The sequence below is a fragment of the Zootoca vivipara genome, chromosome 3, assembly GCF_965207765.1.
Source record: "Zootoca vivipara chromosome 3, rZooViv2.hap1.1, whole genome shotgun sequence".
NCBI classification, from domain to species: Eukaryota; Metazoa; Chordata; class Lepidosauria; order Squamata; family Lacertidae; genus Zootoca; species Zootoca vivipara.
Window position 1 is genome coordinate 40537586 of NC_142586.1, and position 27951 is coordinate 40565536.

The 27951-nt window shown below is 39.9% G+C and overlaps 1 protein-coding gene across 2 annotated transcripts in view; it reads right to left on the bottom strand.

The window, feature by feature from the left end:
- RNGTT (RNA guanylyltransferase and 5'-phosphatase) overlaps positions 1-27951 on the bottom strand; it is a 113881-nt gene that overhangs the window by 57326 nt on the left and 28604 nt on the right. For both annotated transcript variants that reach the window (XM_035109413.3, XM_035109415.3), the window contains exons 9-11: positions 20868-21003; positions 17859-17930; positions 6624-6788 (exon numbers count right to left, since the gene is read on the bottom strand). In XM_035109413.3, the coding sequence (XP_034965304.1) occupies positions 6624-6788; positions 17859-17930; positions 20868-21003 (373 nt within the window). The remainder of the gene's footprint in view (positions 1-6623; positions 6789-17858; positions 17931-20867; positions 21004-27951) is intronic.

Genomic DNA, 27951 nt, shown 5'->3' on the forward strand with positions numbered 1-27951 from the left:
GCCAAGCAACAACATGTAACATCCCCAAAATTCAGTAACTAGAGCCTGAACCCCAGTTTGTTCCACTCGCCAACCCCCACCACTCCCTCAGCTTAATCCCCTAGAACTTCCCCTTCCCCTTCAATGAATCTTATCCATTTTCCACCTTCCCAACTCTATTTCTGAAGCCACTTCTCTATTCCGCAGTCCCACTTTACCTGCACACATACCATTATTATCACCATCCCCTTTCCCTCCTTTTTTCAACTCTCACTTCACATGGACTACCTGCCATTTCCATGTCTCCTCCTCTTTCCTGTTTTACAGCCCACTTCGCACACATGCCCCATGATGATGTATGTTGCTTCATCTTTGAGATGAACAGAATCTTAAGAACAAGCCTGTCAGTCAGATTGTTCAGTTGATGGATGTACATATACGGGTGCTTGCTTGTTAATAAAGATACCTGTTCTAAATTAATACATTGAATCTGGAACTTCATGTTGAAGACAACAGATAGTATCAAGATTGAAATACATGATGTGAAGGATGAATAAGAGAATCATGTATTGCAACACTGAGCTCCAAGAGCCAAGGGCCTTCTGGTGGTTCCCTCACTATGAGAAGTGAGGTTACAGGGAACCAGACAGAGGGCCTTCTCGGTAGTGGAGCCTGCCCTGTGGAATGCCCTCCCATCAGATGTCAAGGAAATAAGCAACTATCTTACTTTAAAAAAAAAATCTGAATGCAGCCCTGTTTAGGGAAGTTTTTAATTGTATTGTTTTTAACATTCGGTTGGGAGCTGCCCAGAGTGGCTGGGGAAACCCAGTCAGCTGGGTGGGGTATTAATAATAATAATATATTACTACTACTACTACTACTACTACTACTACTACTAACTCAGAGTTAAATGTAAAACTAGTAGCCTTCTCTACAACCTGAAAAGCAGCTCCTCATGTTTGGGGGATCTGATTCAGAGGCCTTCTGAATCAGTAAAAATAGCAAAAAGCTCCCAAAAGTTCTGCTGTTGTTGAGGCCCATTGCATTCAACCCAGTGGCACTGCATATCTGTATTACAGTGCCTCCTACATATTTTTTTTACCCAACTATTTCCATATTTTAAAAAGGTCATTAAAAAGACACATCTTGGGAATATGCCAGTCTAATGGATGGCAGGCCACATAAATGGGCACATGTAGCTGACCCTTGATTCAGTTAAATTCAAAACTACAGATAGGCTTTTATTCTGACCTTAAACACTGAAAGCCTGTTGACAGCAGTGAAATGGTTGCTGGATATCTAGACTTTCAATGCATTAGCGTATAACCCCAAAATACTAAACTAATGTCCTTCAGAAACTAAAATTAATGTCACTGCCCTTTGGTTTGTTTTTGTTTTATTATGTATTTTGTGTTCTCTTTTGAATTTTTATGTTGTGAACCACCCTGAAATCTTCAGATGAAGGGCAGTATACAAATTTGATTAATAATAATGTCACTGTCCATTTAAACAGTTGTAAAAATATAAAAGAACAAATTGGATTTTGGAGGGGAAATCGGTGGACTAATTGTATGGACAAGCTAGTTCTATTTTTTGAAAATTATTGTTGGTGTTTGTACATTAGAAATCACATAGCCCTCAGCCAACTTTGGTGTGGTCCACAGGCTCTGACTGCCCAGCTGATTAGTGTTGAGGAGAGGTCAGATTGGAGCATTCTTCAGCTGTTCCATGCACTAATCAGCTTGGCTGAGACAAGGGATACAACTGGATCTCAGCATTTCAGCACAGAGTGATGGGAGACAGGCCACGTAGGAAAGGTGGGTTGGGTATTTGTGTGGTGAAGGGGCAGGTTGTGTCTGTATCTATGAGTAAGGAAGGAAGTCAATACTACCCACCCATAAAGTAAATGCTAGCTGAAATGGTCAACTACAGATCTAATTAAATTATGTTCATTACCGGCTTAACTTGATGTGCTGAAACGTAGGGAAATCAAACACAGATTACTACAATCACTGGCAAACACTTACTGGTTTTACCTACAGTAGACAAGCTATTCATCCCCTTTGAACCCATTAAAGTCAGTAATAGCATCAAACATATTCTTCATACAAGTCTGTCCTCCCCTGTCCCCTAATATGCAACTTAATTTACAAAGCAGAGCCAACATGCTGCTTCACAGCTTTGTTTTTCCTTATGTTTTATGATTTGGTTATTATCTTGGGCATTGCTTTTTCAATGGAAGGAAAAAGTTTAATAAATGAAATTATCCATTAAACTTAACTCATTTTCCAGCCAGAAATAGCCAAAACATACACCTTACTCCCCTCCCCCGGCAAAGCATAGTTTTCTCTATGGTTTCTACTTGGACACAATGTAAGACCAGAAGCAGCCTCACATGTGTCTGTCACTTCTGATTAGTAGGTTCTCAAGCAGGCCTAGGTGGTGAATTCTTATTATCTGCTTCTCACAAGCAGCTCAGGACCCAAGAGGAAATGCTCTCTAATGAAAGCACAATTTAAGCAACCATTACAAATGGCAGGCCACAATCTACCAAGACTTTGGCTTGCCCTTTAATTGATTGATTTGATTTATATTGCACACCTTCAATTTCCAAGAGTTCCCAGGGTGAGAAAATCACTCTTGCGTCTCCTTTAAAAACAAAAACAAAAATCATCCACTTGAACAGTACTTTCTAAATCCAAAAGTCGATTGACATGGCCCCTGACCCTGGAGTCTCACAGTGCTCTGAGGAAGACTTGGATAAGATGATGGTTCAGTCTACTTATACCTGGACAGTCTTTACTATCTCCATCTGTTCCCTCCCATCACAGGATCCCCAAAAGTCCATATCTTAGATCTATTCAAGAGTCAAAGGATACAGAATCAGGCAAGGCCCTTTAAGAAACACAGCCATCTCTTTCAAGAGAGTATGCTGTATTAGGAAGCAGGTTTTCCTTTCCATGGTGGTTTCAGCTCCCTGTTAAGGCAATTATCTTTGCAACAGGGCTCACTGGAGCTGTCCAGGGTTCTGTTTTATCCCTTTATTTTACCTGAATGACTTAACAGGACTGGACCTTCCATGACTTTACCTTACTGCAGGGCCGTGGGCAGGGGAGGAACATTTTTGGCTCCAATGGTCTCTATCGGGTCCTGCCCACAGGCCAACTTCAACAGTTGAGATGGGCAACCCACCAGGATTGACAGGTATGTTCTCCCACCCACCTATCAAAATCCGTTGCATAAGGGTCCCAAGCTTGGGAACCACAGTTCAAACAGGTTTAGCCCATGGCCAAAGGTTCCCCACCCCTGGAGTTCACGCTGACTGACTTCACCTGCCCAGAAGAAACTCAGCTGGACTGTGACTACTTCTCTGCAAGCCTCAAGTCCCTGCAGAACAGGATGCTCACACTGTAAAATAATGTAGTGGACTCTGCTAAAGCACCATATTCTCTACCAGGGAAACATATATAAGGACATTCCCCGCAGGATAAATTTTGCTCATTTTTAGCTTTGGAGAAATGTCCATATGTCTGGACAGTGTCCAGAAGTAACCATTCTCCAAAACATCACTGCATCTCTTTACTTCTAGCTTTAGAACTGGGGGAAATTTTAGTGAGAATGTAACTCTCACATTCATTGAAAGCTAGGGAGGGAGGGAGGGGCCGTCCTCTAAATCACCTTCAAGCATATAGGCAGAGCCCATTTTCTGCAGGAATGTGATATTGCTACCATTCTTTGCTACCTGGGAGCTGCAGACCATCTGGTTAGAAAAGGGGGAAATAATCATGACCATATGAATTGGAGATACAGTGGAGCCTCGCTTAACGAATGCCCTGCTTAACGAAATTTCTGCTTAACGAAAGGATTTTTCGAGCGGAGGTTGCCTCGCTAGACGAATGCGTTTTACGAAAACGCGAATCGCGGTTTCCCATAGGAATGCATTGAAATTCAATTAATGCGTTCCTATGGGCAAAAAAAAATTCAATGCATTCCTATGGGATTCGCTAGACAAATTTTTCGCTATAAGAAAAGACCTGTGGAACGAATTAATTTCGTCTAGCGAGGCACCACTGTAGAAGAAAAAAGGAAGAGAAGAGGAAAGGGTAGAAATCTCACAGCCACTATTTGTTGTTCTGTCAAAAGCCAACATGAGTCTCATCTACCTCTACAATGAAAGACTACTTGGCAAACGATATATGCTACATGCTATTTACATCCTGCCTTCAGTGTACTGATGCTATTTCAAAATATTTTACAAATTCTTGACACACTTGAAGCCTCCTATTTATCAATATCTCAAAAGTACATCCCTGACACAGATCAGCACAAGGGCTAAAACTAGCATCTGCATTCAATAAATACCCTTCTAGTTATTCCTCCCTTTCAATGGATGAGAATTTATGGAGTATAGAATCCACAACAATAGGACTTTATAGGAATAGGAAGAGAGAGTTGTCTCTCTTTTAAATGCAAGGGGAGTGGTCAGATCCACATTCATCTTAAACCTTCCGTTTGAAATCCAAAATTTCACATTCCAAGCATGCAGTTCCTACCGAAGAACTCCCTTTCCCTCTTCCTCTGTTTTTCTAGTAGCATATTCCATAGTATCAAGGAAAAGCTGGTAGGTCAAATGCTTCTCTTCAGTTTGCCAGGAACCGATCAGGTGAAGGACATTCCTGCCTAGCCAGTCACGTTTTGCTTCCCCAAACTCATGCCAAACTGGGGGGGGGGGAGGCAGCAATTTAAGAGTTTTTGAAGTGATTTTTCTTGAAGTGGCAGAGAAAGATTACAGAATTGTTCTGCTAATTTTTTAAATAAATTTTGTTTTATTTAATAAATATTAAAAAATGAGAGGGGAGCAATTGACAATTATGAGAGACTGTTTTTCAAAAAGAGTACGTAATCACAAAATCATATTATTTATTTTTATATCCCTCTAACACTTCAGAGAACTCAAAGTACCATACACTAGATTCCCAAGCAGTTTTTCATTCAGAGACTTAAAAGACTGTGGCATAATTACCTTCAGATCCCATCTCTGTCTCTCAGTTACTTTGGCAGTCAAGCAGAAGGGGAGGGAATGCAGTTAAGAGTGGTCTACTTCTAAGGACTCTCCGGAATCACTGCCATTAAGGATTGTCACTTGTTTTAAGGGAAATCCTGACACCAACATGCCCCCAAAGCAGTACAGAATTCCCATGCAGCTAATCATTTCAAGTAGAATAATATTCTACATAGTTTCAACACCAAGGCTGACACTTCAGTGAGGCGAGGCGAAGCAATTTGCCGTAGGTTGGAGATCTGACCCTGCCACAGCACCCTTGCCCTCACTGCTAATATTGTACACTTGTTGCTGTTGTTGTATCATGGTGGTGGAGGGAGAGATTTGCCAATTGTATTATTGAGCTAAATTTGATCCTATCGTTCGCATTGCCTGCATTGTATAATTCTGATTGTATGCCTTAGCCCCCCCCCCATATTCCGTGGATGCTTTTCTTCTTAAAATGCTTTCCTCTTTGCCTATCTGTGTGTCTAAGTGTAATGTAAGCAAAAGGAACAGTGAGACAGGATGCCCAGCTTGCTATCAAGGACGAATAGCTGGCCTTGTCTGGAGGACAGAACGAGAGGCAGAGAGGGGCTTATTATCAGCGATGATGCACTTCCAGCCTGACACTGGAAGTTGCTAGCTTGATGCATAAACTAGCCTTACTGAAGGCTTACTGAAGGCTTTGTTGAGTCAGCATGTGTTTATGAGAAGGACCGGACACAGGAAGATCCATATATGTATTTGTAACCTATGACCCTCTTGCGTGCGCACTCTTACAGAGTGGATTCCTGAGGAGGGGGGAAGGAGCCCAAGAAGTGTATAAGAATCTTTGCAAATTTGTCTTTCTTTCCTCTTGTCGTGAAATATATGGATCACCAAGAGTCTCTCTAATTAGAGATTAAACTCTTTCTCTGGATTCAACCCTCGGTGTCGTTATTGACTGTCTCTGTCCCTGCCTGGGCGCAACTTAAAGGACCCTTATTAGCCAATAAGGCTACATTTCGAGTGCAGGTGCAGCTGCAGGTGAGAGTGCAGCTACGGTAGCAAGGCAGCAGCAACACGGGCACAACATTGGGGACAGGAAGGAGGCCCAGATTTGGGGGGGGGGTATTTTGTCTACAGCAGAAAAACATAACGGGCTGTCCCATTCAAACACCCAAGGTCAGCAGAAGAAACAAACCACAAAATGTTTTAAGGAAAAAATCACTCCAATAATTATCTAGAATGAAGAAGACAATATATTCTCCTCCTATGAATGATCCTCATTTCAAACACACATATAGATGGCTCTAGACTTTCCATTAAAGCAACGATAGTACCTTCACCACTACATTGTAGGGATAGAGACAACCCTTTTTCTTGTTCACCACCTTTCTCTAAGTAACTTTTTTGAAACCTCCCCTAAAATGCACATTATACTGTATCAATAAAGGTTTTTTTTAATAAAATAAAATAGTGGATATTAAACAAAAAAACTTATGTTTGAAGGTACTGTATATTTTAAAATGCAAGGATATCTTGAAAGATATTAAAAACCATATGCAAAGAGAATGACAACTCAAAGGACACAGAGTTAAATAATCAAAAACATGTTTACCTTTTTTGAAATGTGGATGTCAAAAAATGGTTTGTTACGAACACTAAAAGGTTCTTGTGCTTTGTCGATTTGTCCAGTCTTCATTTTTTCATGTCGTGGGAATATAATCTCTTTTTCAATACATGCCAGACGAATGTTAAAATCACACTCTCCAACTGGTTGTGCCTGCCAAAAGAAAATACACAATTTGTTAATGTTTGCACATTTATAAAAATCTAAGTGGCATACACAACAATGATCTACAACTAAACAGTATTTTAGTAATAAAATGATAAGCAAAGAAATAACAGGGAGGTATGACATGCCACAACCCTTTTACTCAAATCAGCAGAGTGACTTTACAATTTTATCAATTCAAGAGGGCTATATCACACAGTCAGCTGCAGAAAAATATTCCAAAGAAACCACTAAGTTAAACTGTTACCCATTCTTTGCAAATCCTGCTTTTTGTTTCTGTACCATACAGCACCATCTCTTGGTTATTCCCCCCTTTTCTGCTTCCTCATCTACAGGACTCACTAGCCTCCCATCTTTCTCCTATCCTTCCACAGGTATTTATGAGCAATATCCAACTAACTTGTTCCATCAGTGCAAGAATTTCCACTTGCGCAACAGAACTTTCCCCCCTCTCCCCCCATGCCCCCCTGAATCTGTTCTGGGCGTCCTCCCAACCTACCTGAGACTTGGGGAGGGCACAGGGCAAGGGGTTCCATTGCATGAGAGGGAATCCTTGCGCTGACAGATTGAGTCAGTTTGATCCACCCTATGCATTCCATATTGCTCATTTCTCCCTCTCTCCATCCCACAGCACTCTCCTCTTTGTACCACTGCAGATTTTTATGCAATATTACCCACCTTTATATCTTTCCCTCCTACACAGGTTTGCACACACACACCCTACCAGTTACCTCCTTTTCATTCTTTAAGTCTTTTTGTTTTTGGCTGATTCTGATCCCCTATCAATGCTGTGTGTGACAGTAATAGCTGACAAGGCTTTTACTCTCCCAGGAATGTAGAAACTGCAGGAGTATGACACACAGGTGGGTGGGCAGCATGGCTGGGTGGCTACAACAGACTGAAGAAATTAAGCCAACTCCACCACACACTTCTGAATCAGAAAAGGTGCAGATGTACTGATAAAAGCAGTGTTCATCCCTTCCCTCCATTTCTGTGGGCCTTAGATGGTTCTTATGGTTGGTCAGCAGTAGTCTGTCTCGAGAGACAAAGAGGTAGAAAAAGCACAAGGGATACCATGGAGAAAACAGTTTCTACTCACACTGTTGATTCTCTAAATGTGTAAAGGGGATCCAGTTTATTCCCACTCACACACTTCTACCTATACCCACCAGGTATGTTTTTAACCTTTTTGCCCACGGCCACCAATATATCTAAATGATCTGCTAATGATAACACCTTGTTTTTACACACAAACAGCTGTGGGTGTTAGGCGTGACACAAGGCCGGTCAGACTCAATAGCAGTTAACTAATAGTTATACTTCATTATAAAATAACTATAAGAAGAAAAATGTGCGTTTTCAAAAGGTTACTAAAATACGTTAGTGTTTGCATTAACTAGGGATCTGTTCCTCTAAATGACAGTTCCACTGTAACTGTTTCAGCTGAACTGCCAATTATCCTGAGCCACTCCTCCCAGCGGATTTGAGTATTGAGGATTTCCTGGATGTCACTTGCCTCCTGGAAAGTACACAAGGAGTTTCTGTGGAGCTTCTCTTGCAGTCTTCACCCTGGCTGAGCTCCCTGCAGCTTTACCATAGACCCTACTCTTTGCTGACCACTGTCACTGTTTACAGCTCCCTCTGAGGCTTCACTGCAAGAAATGTCGTGATTCTCTCAGCCCCTTCTTGAGGCTAAGACCGTGATATCAGCTCTTTAAGGCAGACGATTGCCAGTCTCTTTAACTGCCTCATGTATGGGAGTGAATCTGCTTAGAACAGGGTACCCCAAAGTGTTTCGTATTATGTTCAAGTACCATCTAAGTATTTCAGATCTAGAATCCCTGTCTCTTTTGTAAGTCCTGTTAATATCCAAGTATGAAAAACAATTTCAACAATTTTTCATGTTGAGACTTTTTTGTGATTCGAGTGAAAGCAATCTAAATTCTACATACTCAGCATTTTCATTGAAAGGGTGTTGACATTTCAAACAGTAATAACATTCGCAACTTCCTGAAAAACATTCATCACCTTTCTAGCACTTTTCATCAAGGTATTGTTGCAGCAATCATAATACTGGGATTGCTACCTTGCCTGGAATAGGTTTGGTTTGACGTTTTCTTAGCTTTTTGAAATAAGATTTAACAGAAATTAGGATACAAGTATATGTGCTATAACTATATAGAAAAAGCAAGTGCTATATTTGGTCCCTAGAACTTTATGTATTTTGAAGGTACTGAATTTTTCAATACATCACACATATTTATGTGTTGCTAGTATGGTGGTTTTCAAAAGATCAAGTTTATTTATTCGAAATTGAATTGACACAAAAACTGAGAATGTCTCATATTCACTTCTAGTCCTTCCTTCCCCAGCAATTTTGTGCTAAAGAAGCACCTTTAGGCATGGTAGAATCAAAAATCACTCTTGACCCCTTGTATATGTGCCAGATTGCAAAAGTCTACTTCACACATCAAATTTTTGCACTGCATAACACAACATTACAGTGTGGAATGGGAAGGAATAGAGTTAACACATTCATCTTTGAGATATAGTATAGCTGCTGGAGAAAGGAGTGTGTATATTCACACATAGGATTAAGTGACAAAACCAACTTGTAAGTAAAGTAATAATACCTTCTTTACAGACTTCCTGGAACAGCACAACTGTTACCTTCTCCACTGTTGCTCCCATACCACACTACTGATACTGTCTACATAATCCACACGGTATCATGCAACAACACCTACTCACATGAGCAGAAAATGTCAAAGCTTTGCTGGTAGCAGTAGGAGAGTAAATGCAGAAAGGTCAGTGGACCTTTTTCAAAAATTCACCCTTAGTATTCCTCTCATCATAGTATTCTTCTCGTTAATAATTTACTAGGCAGAGTATACACCCACACAAGTTAGGCACACAAGGCATGTCCTTGCCTTAATTTACTTAGCCTAAGCAGAGCATATGCCACAACTTTCTTAACAAGTTTTATTATTCTGAAACCAAACTGTAACACAACAGGCTAAAATATCATTTTGGCAGCATTACTAATGACAATTCAAAGCATGCATGGCTAACATCTGCATTTTCAAGTGTCATAATAATAAATCTAAACATCCTTAAAGAAGATGAAATAGAATGTATTGGAATGGAAATAGCATGGTAACGCCTTTGGAATTATCCATCTTTTCTCTTAAATGGTGTCTAACTCTCAGTCCAGCATAACCAATAGATGACCAAGGTTCTACAACGCCAGATAGCTGCTGACTACAGAATGCTGCTGCCAGACTAGCAACAAGGGCAGCTTTCTTTGAGGTTGATGTTAAGATTGAATGCTGCCCTTCAGTTTTACCAGAAGTTGGACTTGAGGCTTTATGATACTTCTGTAAAATCACTATTACGGAATCCCGAAGATGTCCTTAAGCATTCAAAAGACCTTAGGAGGTACAGTAATTCTCTACTGAATTTCAAAAGCATATATTTTTAATATTTCAAGCATCATTTGTAAAAGAAAAATATGCTCAAAACCTCTGAGTAGCTTTTATATTTTTAAAAGCTAGTTTAACAAAAAAAAAGTTGCAATGGAAAATCTATTTAGCATGTAAGGAAAGAACAAATAATTATCATGAATTAGAGTTTTTCCATTTTAAAGGGATATACAGTATTTCAAAAACTAATATAAAAAGGAAAGTCCATGTACACTAAGTCTGCAAGCTGACCGAATTAGAGAACCAGTAAGAGGACAAACCTTATACTGTACTATGAATTGATTTAAAATCAATACATAAAGCCTCTATTATTATTATAGACTACATCTGATTAATTCTTATAAAGACTAATTTGTGAAATTCATAAATATTGTGAAGAAATAAAATGTGCTTATTTAAACACAAATTTAAAAAGATTATAAAAATACAAAACCAAGTACTCAATCCAAATAGCAATTATGCACATGACTACAAAGCTAAAAACCCATTTCCTATTTAAGCTCAATTTAACCTACTTTTAAAATTATTAGAATCCTATTAAGAGCATCTTTAAACCTGACACAAAACCACAGTCACTTCATAAATAATGCATGAGACAGCAAAATAACTATTTGCTCTTAGTCAACTTGCTACATTAATTAGCAACTTTCAGGGAAATGAGAAACAAAATTGCATTATAACCCTATGTCTTTGAAGTGGAAGATTCTATGACTATGTACTGCACAATGGATATCGCAACCTCTTAAAAAAAACTTCAAGAACCTGGATAGCACAGTGTCATCTGCCATGGAGTACAGTACTCCTATGACAAAGTTATAGGGAGGCCACTTTCAAAATGCTTTGGACTTCAGAACAGAATGCCTTATATATTGCTGCTTTCTCTTTATAATACATGCAAGCAACAAATAGGAAAAGCTCGGGTCCTTGCTAACACGTTGGAGTGTGTGTTTGTTAGTCCTAAATTTTATTACTTTTACATTACAAATGCAAATTGCCTCCACAATGTGTAGATTCTTGTGAGGAGTGTATGCATTCTAATAGCAGGTGGGCTTTGGTATATTTACCATATTGATTCCAATCATATTGATTCCAATCAATCTCGGGCAGGAGATATAGAAGCATGATAAGCCGCACCAACAGGTTAAAGAACAGTTTTTACCCATGGGCCGTGAGGCTGCTGAATGAAAGACAGCAACATTGCAGCTGACGTTCGGGGTTGGCGGTCATACGACAGCACCCAGAGTGTAACAAGGACTGAGAGAATGTGGGGGGGAGATCCTTGTTTAATCTCACTGTAAACAAGTGGTACAATAAAGTATTATTCATTCATTCATTCATTATCATTGCAAGCTATGACCATTTACCAACAAAACCTAGCATTATGCACCTGCCATGTCCTAATTCAGATCACCACCACCCCCATTTTATTTCACATTTTAGTTAACCATTCCAGGGCAGAGGATAGATCTTCTAGCTAACACAATTTCAGTAGAAACAAAATAAAAAAAAATCCTTCCAGCAGCACCTTAGAATTTCTTTTATTTATTTTGTTTGTTTGTTTCGACTACATCAGACCAAAGCAGCTACCTACCTATAACAATTTCAGTAGGTGCCTCTGCTAAGAAGATTGTAGGCATAGATGGCAACAGAGGCCACCATGGACTGAAGCAGGAATGTGGTGCCCTTCAGATGTTGCTGGACATCAACCCCACACAGATGGCCCATGGGCAGGGTTGGCCCAACGATAATTAGAGAGAATCATATTGGCAACCCAAGCATCTCCCACAAGGAAATTTGGAAGAGCAAGTAAAAGGCTCTGTTCCTCTCTATAAAAACTCAAGCTACCCTTTTAACTGACATTTTTATATACTGCTTTTCCCTCCTCTGGGAGATAGGGAAAGCAGGTGTCTGATTCAGTTGCTCCCTCTCCTGCCCCATTCCAAAGGAAGGCATAAAACAATAATTTTAATTTGCCTACTCACAAAGTGCTTGGAAAAACTCTTTCAGTCAAAGATCTTTAATTTATTATTCCCACAAGCCAAGTGCAGTTTGAAGACAGACAATAGTAGATGAATGACATATATGTATAATGGGAATCTAGGGACAATTTAACCAACGCCAAGAACATATTTTTTAAAAAAAACATTTTCTGCCAATTAAGCCGCTCAGGACAGCAGAGATTTCCACAGAACAATGGAATAAAAACAGAATGCATCCAAAAAGGCATCAGGGTGTCTTTGCCCAATAACTGTTGGGAGGGAACCGGGGCCCCTTAATGTTGAGGGGGTGTAGGAGGCCAAGCGCAGAGCAGTTTCGGTGGCTGGCTCCCCCTGAGCATGAGAGAGGAGGAACAGCTGGTCATTGAAGCCTCTGTTTGCTTGGGTTTTCTTTATTTAATTGTTTTGAGGTTTATCAGTCTTGTTACATTTTGACTGCCTGTTAAGACAATCAAAACAGTTTTAATAAAAAGTTATCGTTGTTGTTGTTTAAAGAAGAACCTGTTGTCCTTAAGTGCTAGCTTACCACCAGTTTCTGATGTGAAAGTGCATTCAAACACGTTGTCCCTCAGCTGCAAACACCTTCTACCAAATGTGTGGATGGCTGCCTCAAGTTACAGAGGCAATTTACTAAGGAAGCCTGTAATTTTATTTGAAATTACAATGATTCCAGTGATGTTTTGATTATCGAGTGTTTTCTTATCTACTAATTCAACCCAGCAGATAAGTAGCCCCTGCACTTGCTCCCTCAACCCTGCACGCCATGTGCAATACAATAAAAGCTTATATGTCCACAAAAACACCACTGAGGATGAGCAGCACCTGAGCAGGCTATTCACCCGAAGCAAGTTTTCATTCACCATCGGTAAGGCAGCAAGTGAAAAATTGTCACCCTGGACACATCAATGCTAGAACCCTTGTATACGCCCTGGGGGGGGGGGGGAATCCCAAATAGTGGAGGCAAAACTGCTGGGCATTTTAAAAGGAAGGATTCAAAGTAAAAGATAAGTTTTGAATGGGTCAGAATGTCTCTAAGGTACAACAGGACTCTTATTATGGCATAAACTAGTTATCAATTCCATCAAAGTTTAACTCAGTTATGAAGTAAATCCTTAATTCTATTTCACACAATATTCTTTTTTAAACCACATTTCTATCTAGGTGCTTGGATTAGAGATTATGAAGGTGTTTTTGAGACTGAAGCAATATTTTTAAAAGCTTATTGTAGAAATGATTATGGATGGGAACTTGGTAAATTAATTCACCACATATGGACTACACTATCAAGTCAGACTTTGATTTTAAAAGACAGAATACACCAGATTAACTTGTCTGACCTCTTGTAAAGCACATTTCTTCCCATTATTTAATATGTGGCCCATCCAATTTGCATTTGACCAGAAGTTGTCTGAGAAAAATAAATGTGATCAATCTGACCATTGCACTTTACTTTCTCTCTTGATGCATTTACAAACTCACACAAAGTAGTAGCAGTTGCTGTTCTTTTTTCCTCCCCTAAGCTTTTACATGGTCCCTCCTTTCTTTACCTAGAACAAAATAACACACTAATAGGAAAGACTCTCCCACAGAAGGATATATAAAACTTTTAATTGCATTATCCGTGCAGTAGCAAACAGAAGGTCACGTTGGCTTCTGTCAAGAGCCAGGGAACCACTGGGAAGGTGTAGCTCTTACCTACCAAGAACACTATTTGTGGCAAGCGGAACATCAGCTTGACCCCATTGGGGGATATCAAAGTGAGCATCTCTAGTGAGTTTGCTTCCCCCTTCCATCTCAGAGACATTCTAGAATCTAGCCCATCATCAACTACAAGATTAAAGACCTATGGAGCACCTCAAGTACAGCACAGCAGTAACTGACCTGAATTGGAAACTACTGCCTATTATAACACTTGTGAGTTTTCCCTTCCACACACCCCGCGCCTTCAATGTCTCATTGCTTCATTAGTAAACATTGTCCGGTGTCTTATTTTCATTTACGTACAGTTCCCATAAGCAGCAATGGTCCATTTCACACATAACTAGGAACGTAGGAAAGCTGCCTTATCTGAAAACTGATAATTGGTCCATCGAGTTCACTGTTGTCTACACTGATGGTCAGTGGCTCTCTCCAGGGTTTCTCTGATTTCTAAATCAACAATTATGGCTTGTTTGAACAAATTATAGATTACACAAACCAGATTTTTCCCAATTTCAGACATTAAGGAATATAAATTACTGTAGATTAAAAACAGAAGCAGATTCTTCCGACTTCTTTCTCATGCCCACAATTGGATACAAAGCTCATGCACATAAGACTCACCACTGCTTGTGCATATAGTGCTAAATTAAGGTTTAGTTTGTGCACGAAACAGCATATTGTGTGCTTTTTCTATGACCCGGTTTGAAAGACTATCTTTTAAAAATGGCATGAATATATAATGTATAAATAAAACAAAACTTTTAAAGCAACTGTTATAAACTCTACTTTTATAAGGATCTGGAAGCCAATATTTCAGGCCCTTTTGAAGCGGTACATTTCTCTTACTGACCCCACATAATTCAATGCAGCACAAATTAGTGTTAATGTTTATATTCTGATTTTGTATTTGGGTATAAATTGGGAGTGGCTATCTGTTTTTATACCATTTTTGTAATGACCCATTGGGCCCCTTTCAAACATTAGGTGGAGCAGAATTTTAAAAAATAATAAATTAGCAACAACTAGCACTTTTCCCCTGTGACAAGTCATTGCGTCCCATTGATTTTCATTGTTCAGTATCTAATAACTCTGATAAAACTATGCTTCTTCTTGCCAAGTCAAACATTCTAGCTAAACTATTTTTGTAATTAGGCTTCTATAATTAGCATAAAGACAGTTTGTTAGCTTTTTTCATCTTTACAGCTTGGCTACTGTTAATGGCCTTTTGAAGATAAAGCCTTACTTCTGCTCCTGCTGATAACACATTGTCTGGAACTGTCCTTGAACTGGAAGCAAAATGCTGCTTAGTAAATTCCCTTTTCAGATTCCCACTATATTCTAAGCAACCTAAAGTATTTTGACTTTCAAGCATTACTAATCACAACCAGGGTTAATATAGTTCCTGATGGCTGAAATCTACCCTATCAGCATAGGTGTTCCTTTCCTCCTAAAATAAGCACACAAACTTCCAGAATAGTCTACTCTGTTTGAAGTATGTGTGCTGCTAAAGAAACTGCCTTTCAGTAAAGAAATAAACAACTCATTAATTAAAAAATTAATTTGTTGACCCAGAACAGTAAATCAGAGAAACAGAATGCAGGGCAATACATTGGGTCTAGTTCAGGTTCTTTTATGCGCACAAATGCTTGTGCCCACACACTCCATTTTTGAAACATGTCTTCCCTCCTGCCTTCTTGGCAGACCCCAATTAAATGTTTCCCAATTTAATTAACCATCATTTCTCTTTGCATGCAAACTGGAAACCCAGTTACAGCTATGGAGGTAAAAACAGGAACTGAAAACTTGAGTCATTTCCAGTGGATTTTGACTCCCCACATTTATTGTTTTGTTTTGTTTGTTTGTTTGGTTTATGTTTGTTCCAACCCACCCTTCACCCAAAGGTCCCAGGGCAGGTTACAACCATTAAAATTTAACACACAGTATTAAAAACCATTGTAAACATCTTAAAATAACAGAGATAAGCGACTTCTCCTTTCTCTCCTTCCCCCATGCAGCCTCCCACCCAGCTCCAAATCTGATTGATGGTTCCCCAACTGTCTGGAGCATATATTTTTTTTGGGGGGGGGGTACATGGAAGGTTACAAGGAAGAGGAGGGGGAAAGGAAATCCTTTTGCAGAAGCAATATCAAATCCACCGGCAAGCAAACTCAACTGTTTCATATGAAGTTGGTTTCAGATCCTGTTTGTTTCAAACCTAGTAATTCTTGTTTCCAAGAACAAACTATGGTTAATTAACCATGGGGCACATAAGATACCCTACCATGTGGCAGCATGGACTGCAGAGAAAGCTCATTTCGCAGCTTACATTGCATCCTCTAGGATCCAGGCAGTGGAGTTTTTTCTAGATTCCCACTGTGGGGGAAGGACATCTGGAGTATTTGAGGATCTGCTGTGATTAACTGGATTCATGCTTTGAGGATTAAGTTCCTCAACTTCAGAGTAACCCTGACTCTGCAGTTATTGCAGTTCCAGATTTAGTACCCAATACCATAGCCAATGATGTGTTGTGTTTCAACTGATGCAGTCAGCTGCTGAGGACAAGATGTTGCTGCTAAATGCCCAACCTCTTGACTCCTGTCCCTCCTGGCTTATTAAATCTAGCAAAAGGTGTTTGACTGGTTGGATCCATAATGTGCAATGTATGAGGGGGTAGTGCCACTGCAAAATAAACTCTTGGACCCTTGAACTGGAAAAGCTTCCAAACAAATATCTCCTTATTGAGTAAGGTGGTGCAGAGAGTTGTAGTGGGGTAGCTGTCTTGACTGAGTTGACCTTGGTCACCCTGGCAAATGAGATTTACAGAGATCAAAGGGAGTATGACTTTATTCCTATTTATATCTCTCTGTGGTTTTCAACACCATTGATCATGGTATCCTCCTAGACTACTTCTATGAAATAGGAAGCGGGGTGTATTCCAGTGGTTGCCACTGCTGCTGCAAACCTTCCTTGTAGTTCTCCTTTCTGCTCCCTGAGAAGGGGAGATTTTACTAAAAGATCCCACCCCCCGAAAATCCTGTAGGAGAAGCTCGGAAAAACTGAGTGAAGAAGACTCTAGGGAGCACACTCTTACCAAGTCACACATGAAAAATCCACAAATGTATTCAACATAGTCTCCATGCTGAACAATACTGCAGCCCATTACACATTTCAGCTTCACTTGACAGGTGTGATAGTAATTGACTTTAAGTACTGTATTTTTCACTCCATAAGACACACTTTTTCCTCCTAAAAAAGTAAGGGGAGATGTCTGTGCGTCTTATGGAGTGAATGCTGGTCCCTGGAGCCGAATTGCCCAGGGGTGAAATGCAGGTAGTGCTTTTTTTATATTTTTAGAAAGAGAGAAAGAGGAAGCCGCTCAGCAGCTTATTGCAAGAGATCGGGGAGGGAGATCTGGCCCGCTCCCTTGCCCAGGCCTCCATTGTTGAATGTTCTGCAGAGGGAGGCTGTTTGTTTCCCCAGCAACATGTGACTGGCTGATTAGATTATCAGAAGCTGCAGAACTGTGAGTTGAACAGGATTTTTTCCCATGGCAGAGTAAACTCAACAACTTTGAGCTAATCCTTTAAAAAAAATGGGGCTTTTCCTCTTTGCAAAAGTAGCTGCACAACTGTGAGCTGATCCCAAAAAACCAGGGCTTTCCCCCTTTCCTCCTCTGAAAACCAAGTGCGTCTTATGATTAGGTGCGTCTTATGGAGCGGAAAAATACGGTATTCATTGCTCTCTAACAATACTACTATTCTTCACCATATAGAGGTTTTTATTTGGTTTAAAGAAGTAGTTTATACATTTATACAAATGGTTATTAGAACTGGCTCTTCTTTACCCTAACTAAATGTTTCAAAGCATGATATACTTACACTGAATTTAATTATGTCATATATCAAGTACCGAGGAACAACCTGGCCGTTTACCTTGTCAATAATCATTTCCTGAAAAAAGAAGCAAAATAACATCTTAATATTTTTGCAAAACTTGCAAGCAGTACTTTAACTAGCTTTGCTTTACCATTAGGATCCCTCCCTCAGTTTTCCGCCATGGATTCATTTTTCATGAAATTTTATTGCTGGGAGGGGGGTTGACACTGCATAAAAGCCAAAAGCCATGTGGCAGCTGATGGGTGGTGATGGGTGGAGCTGAGCAGGACAGACAGGTAAATTAAATGCATGCTGTATGCATGGCAGTACATCAGCAAAACCTGGATAATGCATGATAACACCAGGCTCTTACAATAATATGAACACCAGGATTGCTGGTTCTATATGGTTCACTTTTGTTTGCAGTGCCAACGTAATGATAAAGCTCTTACTACTATGAAATCCAGAATATTCCTATTAGCATATAGATAATAAACTCATGCAAACAAAGCAGATGTTTAGGGTTTGGGACTGATTGTTCAAAGAGGAGATGTGTGCATCCAATCAAAGTCTGAATGCACTTCAGGGCTGCTCCATATTGTTCCAGAAATTAGTAGATGACATGTTCCAAGTGGCAGAAATATTTTCTGTGAATGAGGAAATGGAACTTCTGCTTTTTTAAAAAAATCTGACGGTAGACACTGTTTGGTCATCAATGAAACCACCCTAAAAAATGGTAAATCTCTTGTAGGGCATGTACCTGGGTGTAGCAGTGCATAAACTCTCTTTTTTCAGCATTGAGTTCCAGTGCTAGGGTCTTCACTATACAATTTAAGGGATATTGGCAACATCACTTCTGGTCTTTGTTCTGAAATTCCGATATCCTTTCCTTGAAATATTGGTGTGGGCTAGCCCTTCAAGGAGAGCTTGTGGCAGAAAGAGAGATAGCTCTGGCTGAGAGCTTGCAAAGATTGTAACAGGACATTGCCATCTTGAAGGAAAGCTGTTGCTGGAAATTCATCTTCTTCTCCCTCAGCATTCAAGTCTGAGTAGTACTTTTCTCTTTGCAGCTTTCACACTAACATGAAATCAATAAGCGAACACAACACCAGGAGCATTATTGAGCTCTGGGGCAACATTTGAGACCAGAAATGCATCTTTGGGGGTTTCTGTTGTACAGTTGTGTTGCCATGGAAACTAAAAATGAGTATATTCACACTGGATGCTAGAGTTGCTGGAAGGAGTTTGATTATTTGGTGTAATGTTCACAACAAGTAATAGCTTTTGTTGTAAAGTGAAGACAGCATCTCTAATAAAGTGTGTGTTTTGTACCAAATTTACTTTGAAGACATTTGTTTTACATTTAATACGGTCAAAAACCATTGCTCACGCCAATATTAAAAGAGTAAAAACAACCACGAGAAGAAAGGACACCAAGTCCAAAGGTGCTGTTGAGTCTTTCACATCACAATATCAATTATAGATTTCAATTGCTTTTCACATGGCTATGAATTTTATGTTTTTATTTTACGTCACATTCTAAATCCTTTGCTCCCTAGCCTCGCAAGATGGAAAGAAAACACTTGACTTTTGAAAGAAATCCACCTCGCATTGTATTTAAATGGTTCCTGGAAAGACTGAGCAGTTCACCTGAAAGAAGATATATCCAGGATCTCCTGGAATGACAACTATAGCACAAAGGGCACAAACTGGGTTAAAAATCCAAAAAGGCATTCCTCATCATTTTTCCATCACCCTAAATATGTAACTGCTCTAAGTAATGGAGATTATTATGGATATAAAACTGTATATACGGTAGATACTCATTTAACTAAACTGAACAGCAGCCTCAGATTTAAATCAACAGAACCAAAGGGCCCGGGCCAATTATAATATTTCCAAAGGGAAAGTACATGCTAGAAGCACAGCTACACTGGAAATCACTTACCGCAAATTTTAAGCTTTCACCAAAATTATTTTCGTGACATTAAAAGAACCAGGGCCACTAAGTAGGTTTTATCCTGTTAAGTTCGGGGAAATTCCAGTTTCAAATAAAGTTTCCCAGTACAGAAGTCATGTTCTACATTCAGTGAAGAGTTTGAAGAATAGTGATGGAAAGTGCATACAAGGCTCACGTCTCACTCCTGTGGCTGAGTTTGCCTTGTTTTTTGCAGGCATTGTCTGTATGAACAAGTTCCCGACAGGGAACTTTCTCTCACAGCCGATCCAGCAGTCTTTGGATCTCCCACCCATCAGGTGCTTTTCTTGGCCACTGCATAATCAGGAGCTCACTCTACGGCTCCCACTCTACCTGTGAGGCAGGCAGGCATGGTTTATGGGGGGTGGGGAGTGGACCAAATTTGAACCCATGGTGGGCCAAGTTTGGCCTGCAGGCCAAAGGTTCCCCAGCCTTGAGCTAAGAAGAACCTGTCTTCCTTTAGTTCCTCACAGCTAATTTTATTTACACTGTGACCATTTTGGAGACAGTGATAAATCTCTCTTTTGGGGTGAAACTGTTGTATGCAGCAGGATCACCAATGGCAGCACAGAAAGCTATTGTGTGTGGTTGTCACTGACCCCTCCCCTCCTACATGTCGTCTACACATGTAGTGAGAAAGAAAAAGTGGTGAGGAAGACTGCAGTGCTGCTTCCCTCAAAGTCTTGTTTCGGAAATAAAAGAAAAGATCCTCCCCTCCTTATTCTTCTCCAAATGCCAAAGGACTCAGTGGAAGAGTGGAGTATCATTTTACTTTGTGCAGAGCTGCTCAGAGAGCTCCTGCCCTCTGCAAAGACAGCCCAAAGTGACTTGAACAATGGACTGTCATCACGGGCAATCTGGTGGGTACCTTCACAGAGCCCCAGCTGTAAATTTTTTTCTGAAACCATAGAATGGGCAAATTCTAGAAATAATTGGACACTAGGCCTCCCTCACTGTTGCCACACTATCTTAAATTCTAAAACTACTGAAATGAAAACAGCATGCATATGGTACAGAAAGACAGAGCCTCTTACCCCATCCATCAGAGTATTTTCTAAGTGTACACGTGGATCTTTACGAAATGGAAACTCCAGATTTGATACCTGAAACACTGAGTTATCTCTGTCAATCATATACACTTCATTTTTGCCATCAATCAACATCATATACCTGCGAAGAAAAATTAAAGACAATCAAAGCACTACTTACCCCATAGCTAGCAACAGTTTTTATTAACTTTACATCCTTTAAATCTAAAGCAGTACACTACAGTACAGACAAGCTGCACCTTGTGACATGTTTGTTTGAAGTCATATAAGCAGCATTATTTCAGGAAAAAGAGGCCAGGATCCAAATAATAACTCATGCTGGTTAAACGCCAAAAGGCTTTAAATTAGTTGTTCTAGGTCGGCAAGGAACAAAGTCCTCGTCCTGCATTTGACGCAATGGTATGGAACACACACCACTGTAGCAAAACAGGCCTCAAAGGGTATGATGCCACTATCTCTTTATGAAAGCCAATATGCAATGAGAACTACAGCATAAATTTTATGCTACTAACTGAACTGCCTATGAGGTGCTGCAAAATTCCATCTGTCCATATTAGATGAATAAGGAATTCTATACAGCTGTTTTCCATACTTCATACACAACATTCTTGGAAGAAAGAAAATGTTTGTGTAACACAGCAAACAAAAAAAAAACTTCTATATATTTCAAAGCAGATATGTCCAATTACTCATGTACATTTCAGTTACTTTGAGTCCAATGAATAGTATAATTCTCATGCAATTAGTAACTATTGTAAAATGCCATCTCAAAAAGCAAATAAGTATAGGGAAAAATACAAATCAGCAGAAACAAGGCATTTAACTTTTACGGAATGAAGGAAAAAATACAGGGATGATACCAACACGTGTGGTAAAATTCTGAAGTTAACAAGCCACATCCACATGTGCCTTCAGCTTTTATATATATATATTTTTCCCTGACAGAACAAGTCTTTCATAAAGTGATGTCCTTTGTTATAATGTTCTTTTGAGGATAAACTTTTATTTTGGTTCAAAGAGCTAGGACATCTGGAAACAAAGATAAAAGATGAATATGGCTATTTTAGTGACCAGGCTCCAAAAATCTGGGTGATGTACAATGGATCCCTCTATGTCAGTGAATCCATATCTAGCTTGTTGCTTTCTAAAAAGAAAATATTTTAAAATCAAACCATTTAATTTCCACTGTCTCTTCCTTTTATTGGCAAAATAGAATAGCATAAGCTGAAATGCAGGAAAGGTAAAATATTCAGGCATCTTGATGCATTTGTTTAGCAGACAGAGCTTGTTTAGAGTTGCAAGATACAAGACAAATCAAAAGATTTTCACATCCTCATATTGAACAAATCTTATTGATGCATACAAATTCTGCCCTGCTGTTTGGAAGGCACTCCTATGTGTCCAATATGTAAATAGAAGTTGCAAAGTTTATCATCCCATTCAGCTATGTTGGTCGGGAAATGTAGTGGAGCGGGGTGGAGAGGGGACAGGGTCAGAAGGGGTCAGAAGGGGTTTATGCATGCTCCCCCGATGCACACAGGGGTCAGGAACGTAACCTCCAGACTAAATGGTCGCTGCTTGTACTAGGGGTCGTACTTAATATGTACAACAGACGTGCCCAATTCTGTCCCCAGGAAGTAGGGTTGGCCTTAGGAGAAAAACCTCAGATTTGCTCCAAATACAGTGGTACCTCCTGTTGCGAACGGGATCCATTCCAGAGGTCTGGCCACATCCCAAGGAATTCACAACTGGAGGTGCTGCTTCTGCGCATGTGCACGGCACTGTTTAGTGCTTCTGCACATGCAGCGAAACCTGGAAAAATACTTCCGGGTTTGCCACGTTCGCATCCTGAAAGTTACGCAACTAGAGGTGTGCGTATCTAGAGTTACCACTGTACTGTACTGTTCTAATTTGGAGCCTTCACAGCTCTCTGGTGAAACTACAAATTAAGCAGCAGCAGCAACAACAACAACAACGTCATTTTTGCCATCACATATTTGGTTACGTCCTATTTCGGCCTTCACTAATGTGGTGAAGTTGCAGTCCAAACATCTAGAGAGTATCAGATTGGCAAATGCTGCCGTATTTGCTTTCCTAGATGTCGTATTTAGTTCTTAGCTAATTGCTCATTTTACCTGGTATGCTTCCTAAATACAGCTTAAGCCAAAAGCATTGACGTCTCCCAGTTTTATTCATCTCCTACCATTATGGCATTCACTAAGTTAATACAAATATTTAAGAGCTTCATTTAATGATGAATGTACTTTGTTTTCTTATTAGACACACCTTTGCCACATAAACAGAAAGTAAAAATATAGAAACAATAAAGACCAGCTCACCAATGCACCCTTTGTCCAAAACCACACTGGGTATGCCAAACCTTTCCTCTATTCCTCACACTGCTTGAAATCAACCTTTGCAAAGTTCAAAATCTTAAGAAAAATATTTAATTCCTGGTCAGTCCAACAAAACATGGCACCCACCCTATATGGGATCAAAACTGCTCATACCTTGAGTCCATACACTTATGCTCAATAAACTACAAGTATTTGATGCTTCTTAAACTTAAATTTTCAAAGGTAATGTGTCTCCTCCCCCTGTCTCTCCCCAGGGAGAGTAAGGATAGACATAGTACAGTATCTAAATCAGGCATAACAAAATAAAAAAATTCCTTCCAGCAGCACCTTAGAGATCAACTAAGTTTGTCATTGGTATGAGTTTTCGTGTGCATGCACACTTCTTCAGATCAGGCATAGGCAACCTTGGCTCCCCAGATGTTTTGGAACTACAACTCCCATGATCCCTGACCACTGGCCCTGTTAGCTAGGGATCATGGGAGCAGTATATTCCAAAACATCTGGAGAGCCAAGGTTGCCTATGCCTGATCTAAATCTTACATTCCTAACACGTCAAGGAATAAACTTACTGGCTGTTCAGCACTTTTGATTAGGATTCTACCAAGGGTAATGAAGTACTAGCCAGAAGCTTATTTGACTCTAGGAAAAAAACTGAGCATATATTCATATTCCCAAATCCCTTTGTGCAACCAAGTCAAATAAGCTACTATTGTTATTGAGGGTAAAATATATCAAACCACTTTATGCATGAAATGAACACTCGCCTATTTCATTTTATGCTATGCTCCCGTGTACGCCATTATTCTTCAGTGTAACACTCAGATGCAGGCAAAATTTTACATATGCTGTTCAGTGTATGTCATATTTTGTTTGGATTATTAGCAAAGCAGATCTGCATAACATCCAAATGAAACCAAAAATTGTCCAGACAGGTGCAATCTGAGAGCTCTGCATCTGCTGCAGAATTTAAGAAGGAAACACACAAAAACATGTCCCGAAATAAGTCCCAACAATCTGCTCCCAATATTTTGGGAACTAAGGAGCATAAGCAGAATTCAAGAATGGGGAAAAACATGGTAACTACAGTAAATATACAATATCCCATGTAGTTCTTCACAGGTTTATACAGTACGGAAACATTTGTCTATGTCACTTGAAAGAAAACTCCAGTGACAGAAAATACTTAAGTCAGGACACATAATTTCTTTCCATTTTTTGGCTTCTTCAGAGAAACCTATCATTGCAAACTACATCTTCAAATACTACAGTAATGCTCTGTTAAAGAGAAAACATTAGTTATATCTGATGCCAGTCAAAGTATTATCAGCTTTTCTAACTGCTCTAAGAGGAAAGCAGTTTCTTACTCATTTGGGAAAAGCCCAACATACTGAGAGGCCCCAAGCTATACTATGAAAAATATGTTATAAACTATTGTAATTACAGTTTTAAATGTGTTGTCTGCATTGTGCTCTGCCCTAAAAAATATTAAATTATAAGGCATTGGTAGGGTATAATCCCATTGCTGCCTTGACTGACTGCTAAGGACATTCCCATTCAGTGCAGGCGTCCCCCCACTAACACACTGGTTATGTTCCAGGGCCTTGTACGCATAAGTGAAATTGCAGAAGCCCCGATAAAAGGAAGTCCAATCTGTTTATTTATTTCATGGCAACCCATGTAAACGTGATCACACGTGAGTAAGATGTTTATGGGGGGGTGCCCGTAATGTCATCGTAAAGGGTCCAGCGATTTTAAATGTGTTGTCTGCAGAGGAACCCCTTGCCAACCTTTTCCTGTACGTGGTTCTCTCTTTTACACACCATTTCCATTTATGGAAGAGACCATGCCTCAGTACTGGCACAATAGCACATTTTTTTTAATATGCAGAAGGTCCTAAATTCAATCCCAATATCTGCTGTCAGAAAGATTAAGTAGGAGGTGATGGGAAAGACCTCTGCTTGACATCCTGGAGAGCTGCTTCCAGTCATGTTAGACCATACTAGGCTAGATGGACAAATAGCAGAGCTAATTATTAGTTCACATGTAAGTGCAACTAATGGAATGTGTGGGGAAATGGTTGTAAAATTGCTGCACTGGTGGGTGCACTGTCACTTGTTTACCGCCTTCTGATAGATGTGAATGTAGAAAGTCAGTGATACCTCTGCTAAATACCCACAGCTAGATCAGTATTCCATCATTCTGCACTAGTCTTTCAAACACAAGGCAATTATGTGATGATCCATCCTGCTTATTCCCAGGCACATGCCTGAGATTGAATGTTCTTCCGTATGAGTACAGAGACACTTTGAAAGGTCAGGTAGCAAGCTTCTTTAGGAGCTAAATTTTCATCTTCCACTTGTCTCCAAATATATCCGATATTAACAATGAGACTTTTACTTACAGATTTCATCTTAAGATGTAAGTAATTGCACTACCAACTGTTGAAATGGGTGGTGGTGGTTATACACCTATTAGTTCATAAGCCTGCGGGAAGGGACTGTGCTGTTTCGCCTCTGTACAGCACTTAGAAAACTTTGTATACTTTAAAATATGGAGGAGATGGACGAGACAGCGGGAACTTGGAAGGGAAAGCAAAATTAGGACATGCCAACAAAGTTAAATGTAGGTCATTGTTATGGCCACACATCCACACATGCCTCCCACAACTTGGTAGGTAAAGCAACATAGCCTTGGCTCTATGACAATGGCTGTTCAGAAGACCCTTAAGCAGCTGAAATACTCAGAACGCCATTCACCTCTGAAATACTTTCCCCAGGATACTTTATTTTTAAAAATATCATGTTGCTGGTTTATTGATCCTGTGTCTCTCCTGCAGTTTAAGCCAAATGAACAATGCAACTATGATTTAGTCTATGAGATCACATAGCTTAAGTCGCAAATGCAATTAGATTTCAGCTGTGATCTGAAACAACTTTTGGGAAGGAATTCAATTACACAGTTAGAGACTCAAGTATTTCAGTGCGTCCCAGGTTTAAACAACTTTAATACACTTTAACAATACTGCCATATTAATATTTGAAATTGCAGGTCCCCTAGCCTTGCAGAGCAGATTCCCAGCACATCGAGGGAACTGCAGGGAAGAAGAGGAAAAGGAGGACTGCACGAGTAGAAGGTCATTCCACTTGTGCACCACTGGATGTCTCCCTACTCCAATCCCCAAATCTAATCTGTTTGGCATCTCCAATGGCACCAATAGTACAAAATTACAAAAGGCACATGACTCTAGAAACTATTTTTTAAATGCATCTAGCTTCCAGTGAAGTTTTACTTCTTAAAAGATGTCACCAGCATCCGCCCCTGTGCATTACAGGTATCCTACGTGTTTGGTCTATTTATTGCATATCTACTTTCTGGTTACTGTAAACATGAGGATTTAGGAAATGGTAACTTCAATTTGCCCTAGGTCAGGCACAGGATGACCTCCAAACCATAATAAATATCTTCGCAGAAGCTTATGAAAAGCTTGGTCTATCGCTCAACATCCAAAAAACCAAAGTGCTGCACCAACAAATACAAAATAACCCCTCTGCAGTGCCACGAATCCAACTCAATAGTGTAACATTGGGAAATGTCAATCACTTCTCCTACATGGGCAGTTATCTTTCCACAAGGGCCGACATGGAGGGCGAAATCCAGCATTGCCTGAGCTCCGCGAGTGCGGCTTTCTCCCAATTGAAGTGCAGAGTGTGCAGGGAAACCAAAATGCTTGTTTACAAAGCTATTGTGCTACCAACCTTACTGTATGCTTGTGAAACATGGACCACTTATAAACGCTATCTCCAACTCCTCACAAGATTCCATCAACAGTGTCTCCGAAAATTTTTACACATCACTTGGGAAGACAGGCAAACTAATACCAGCGTACTGGAAGAAGCAAAGATCACCAGTGTTGAAGCAATGATTCTTCAACACTTTGTTGGACTGGTCATTTTGTGCAGATGCCTGATTATCGTCTTCCAAAGCAACTACTGTACTCTATTCCGAACTTAAAAATGGAAAGTGTAATGCTGGTAGTCAACAAAAGAGGTTTAAAGACTGTCTCAAGGGAAAGCTAAAAAAATGTAGTATAAACATCAACAATTGGGAAACACTCGCCTGCGAGTGCTCCAATTGGAGAACAGCCTTTACCAAAGGTGTCATGGGCTTTGAAGACACGCGAACTCAGAACGCAATGGAAAAACATGCTAAGAGGAAGGCACGCTTGGCAAATCCACACTGTGATCAACTCCCACCCGGAAACCAAAGTTCCCACTGTGGAAGGACGTGTGGATCCAGAATTGGCCTCCACAGTCAGTTACGGAGTCATTGTTAAAACAGTGTTATGGAAGACAATCTTACTCGGCTAAAAGTGATTGCCAAAGAAGATGACTTTTTGGTTACTGTAAACATGAGGATTTAGGAAATGGTAACTTCACTTTCCCCTAGGTCAGGCACTGAACACACCTTCCTCAACCCACCCTCCAAGTCAGGTGAATGTAAACAGAAAACAAGTGTATTGTTATTTTTAAATCCCCAGAAGGAGCAAGCCCAATCTTTTTCATCTTTGGGGAAAGAAATTATTTAATAAAGGACAGAATCCAAAAAAGTGTGTTACTTGTTTTGCATATCACAAAGAACGTTGGGCTCATGTTCCTCAAACAGCAAACCCTCCATGCCTGCAATGAAGACTTTTAAAAGCAGTTTGTGAAGTG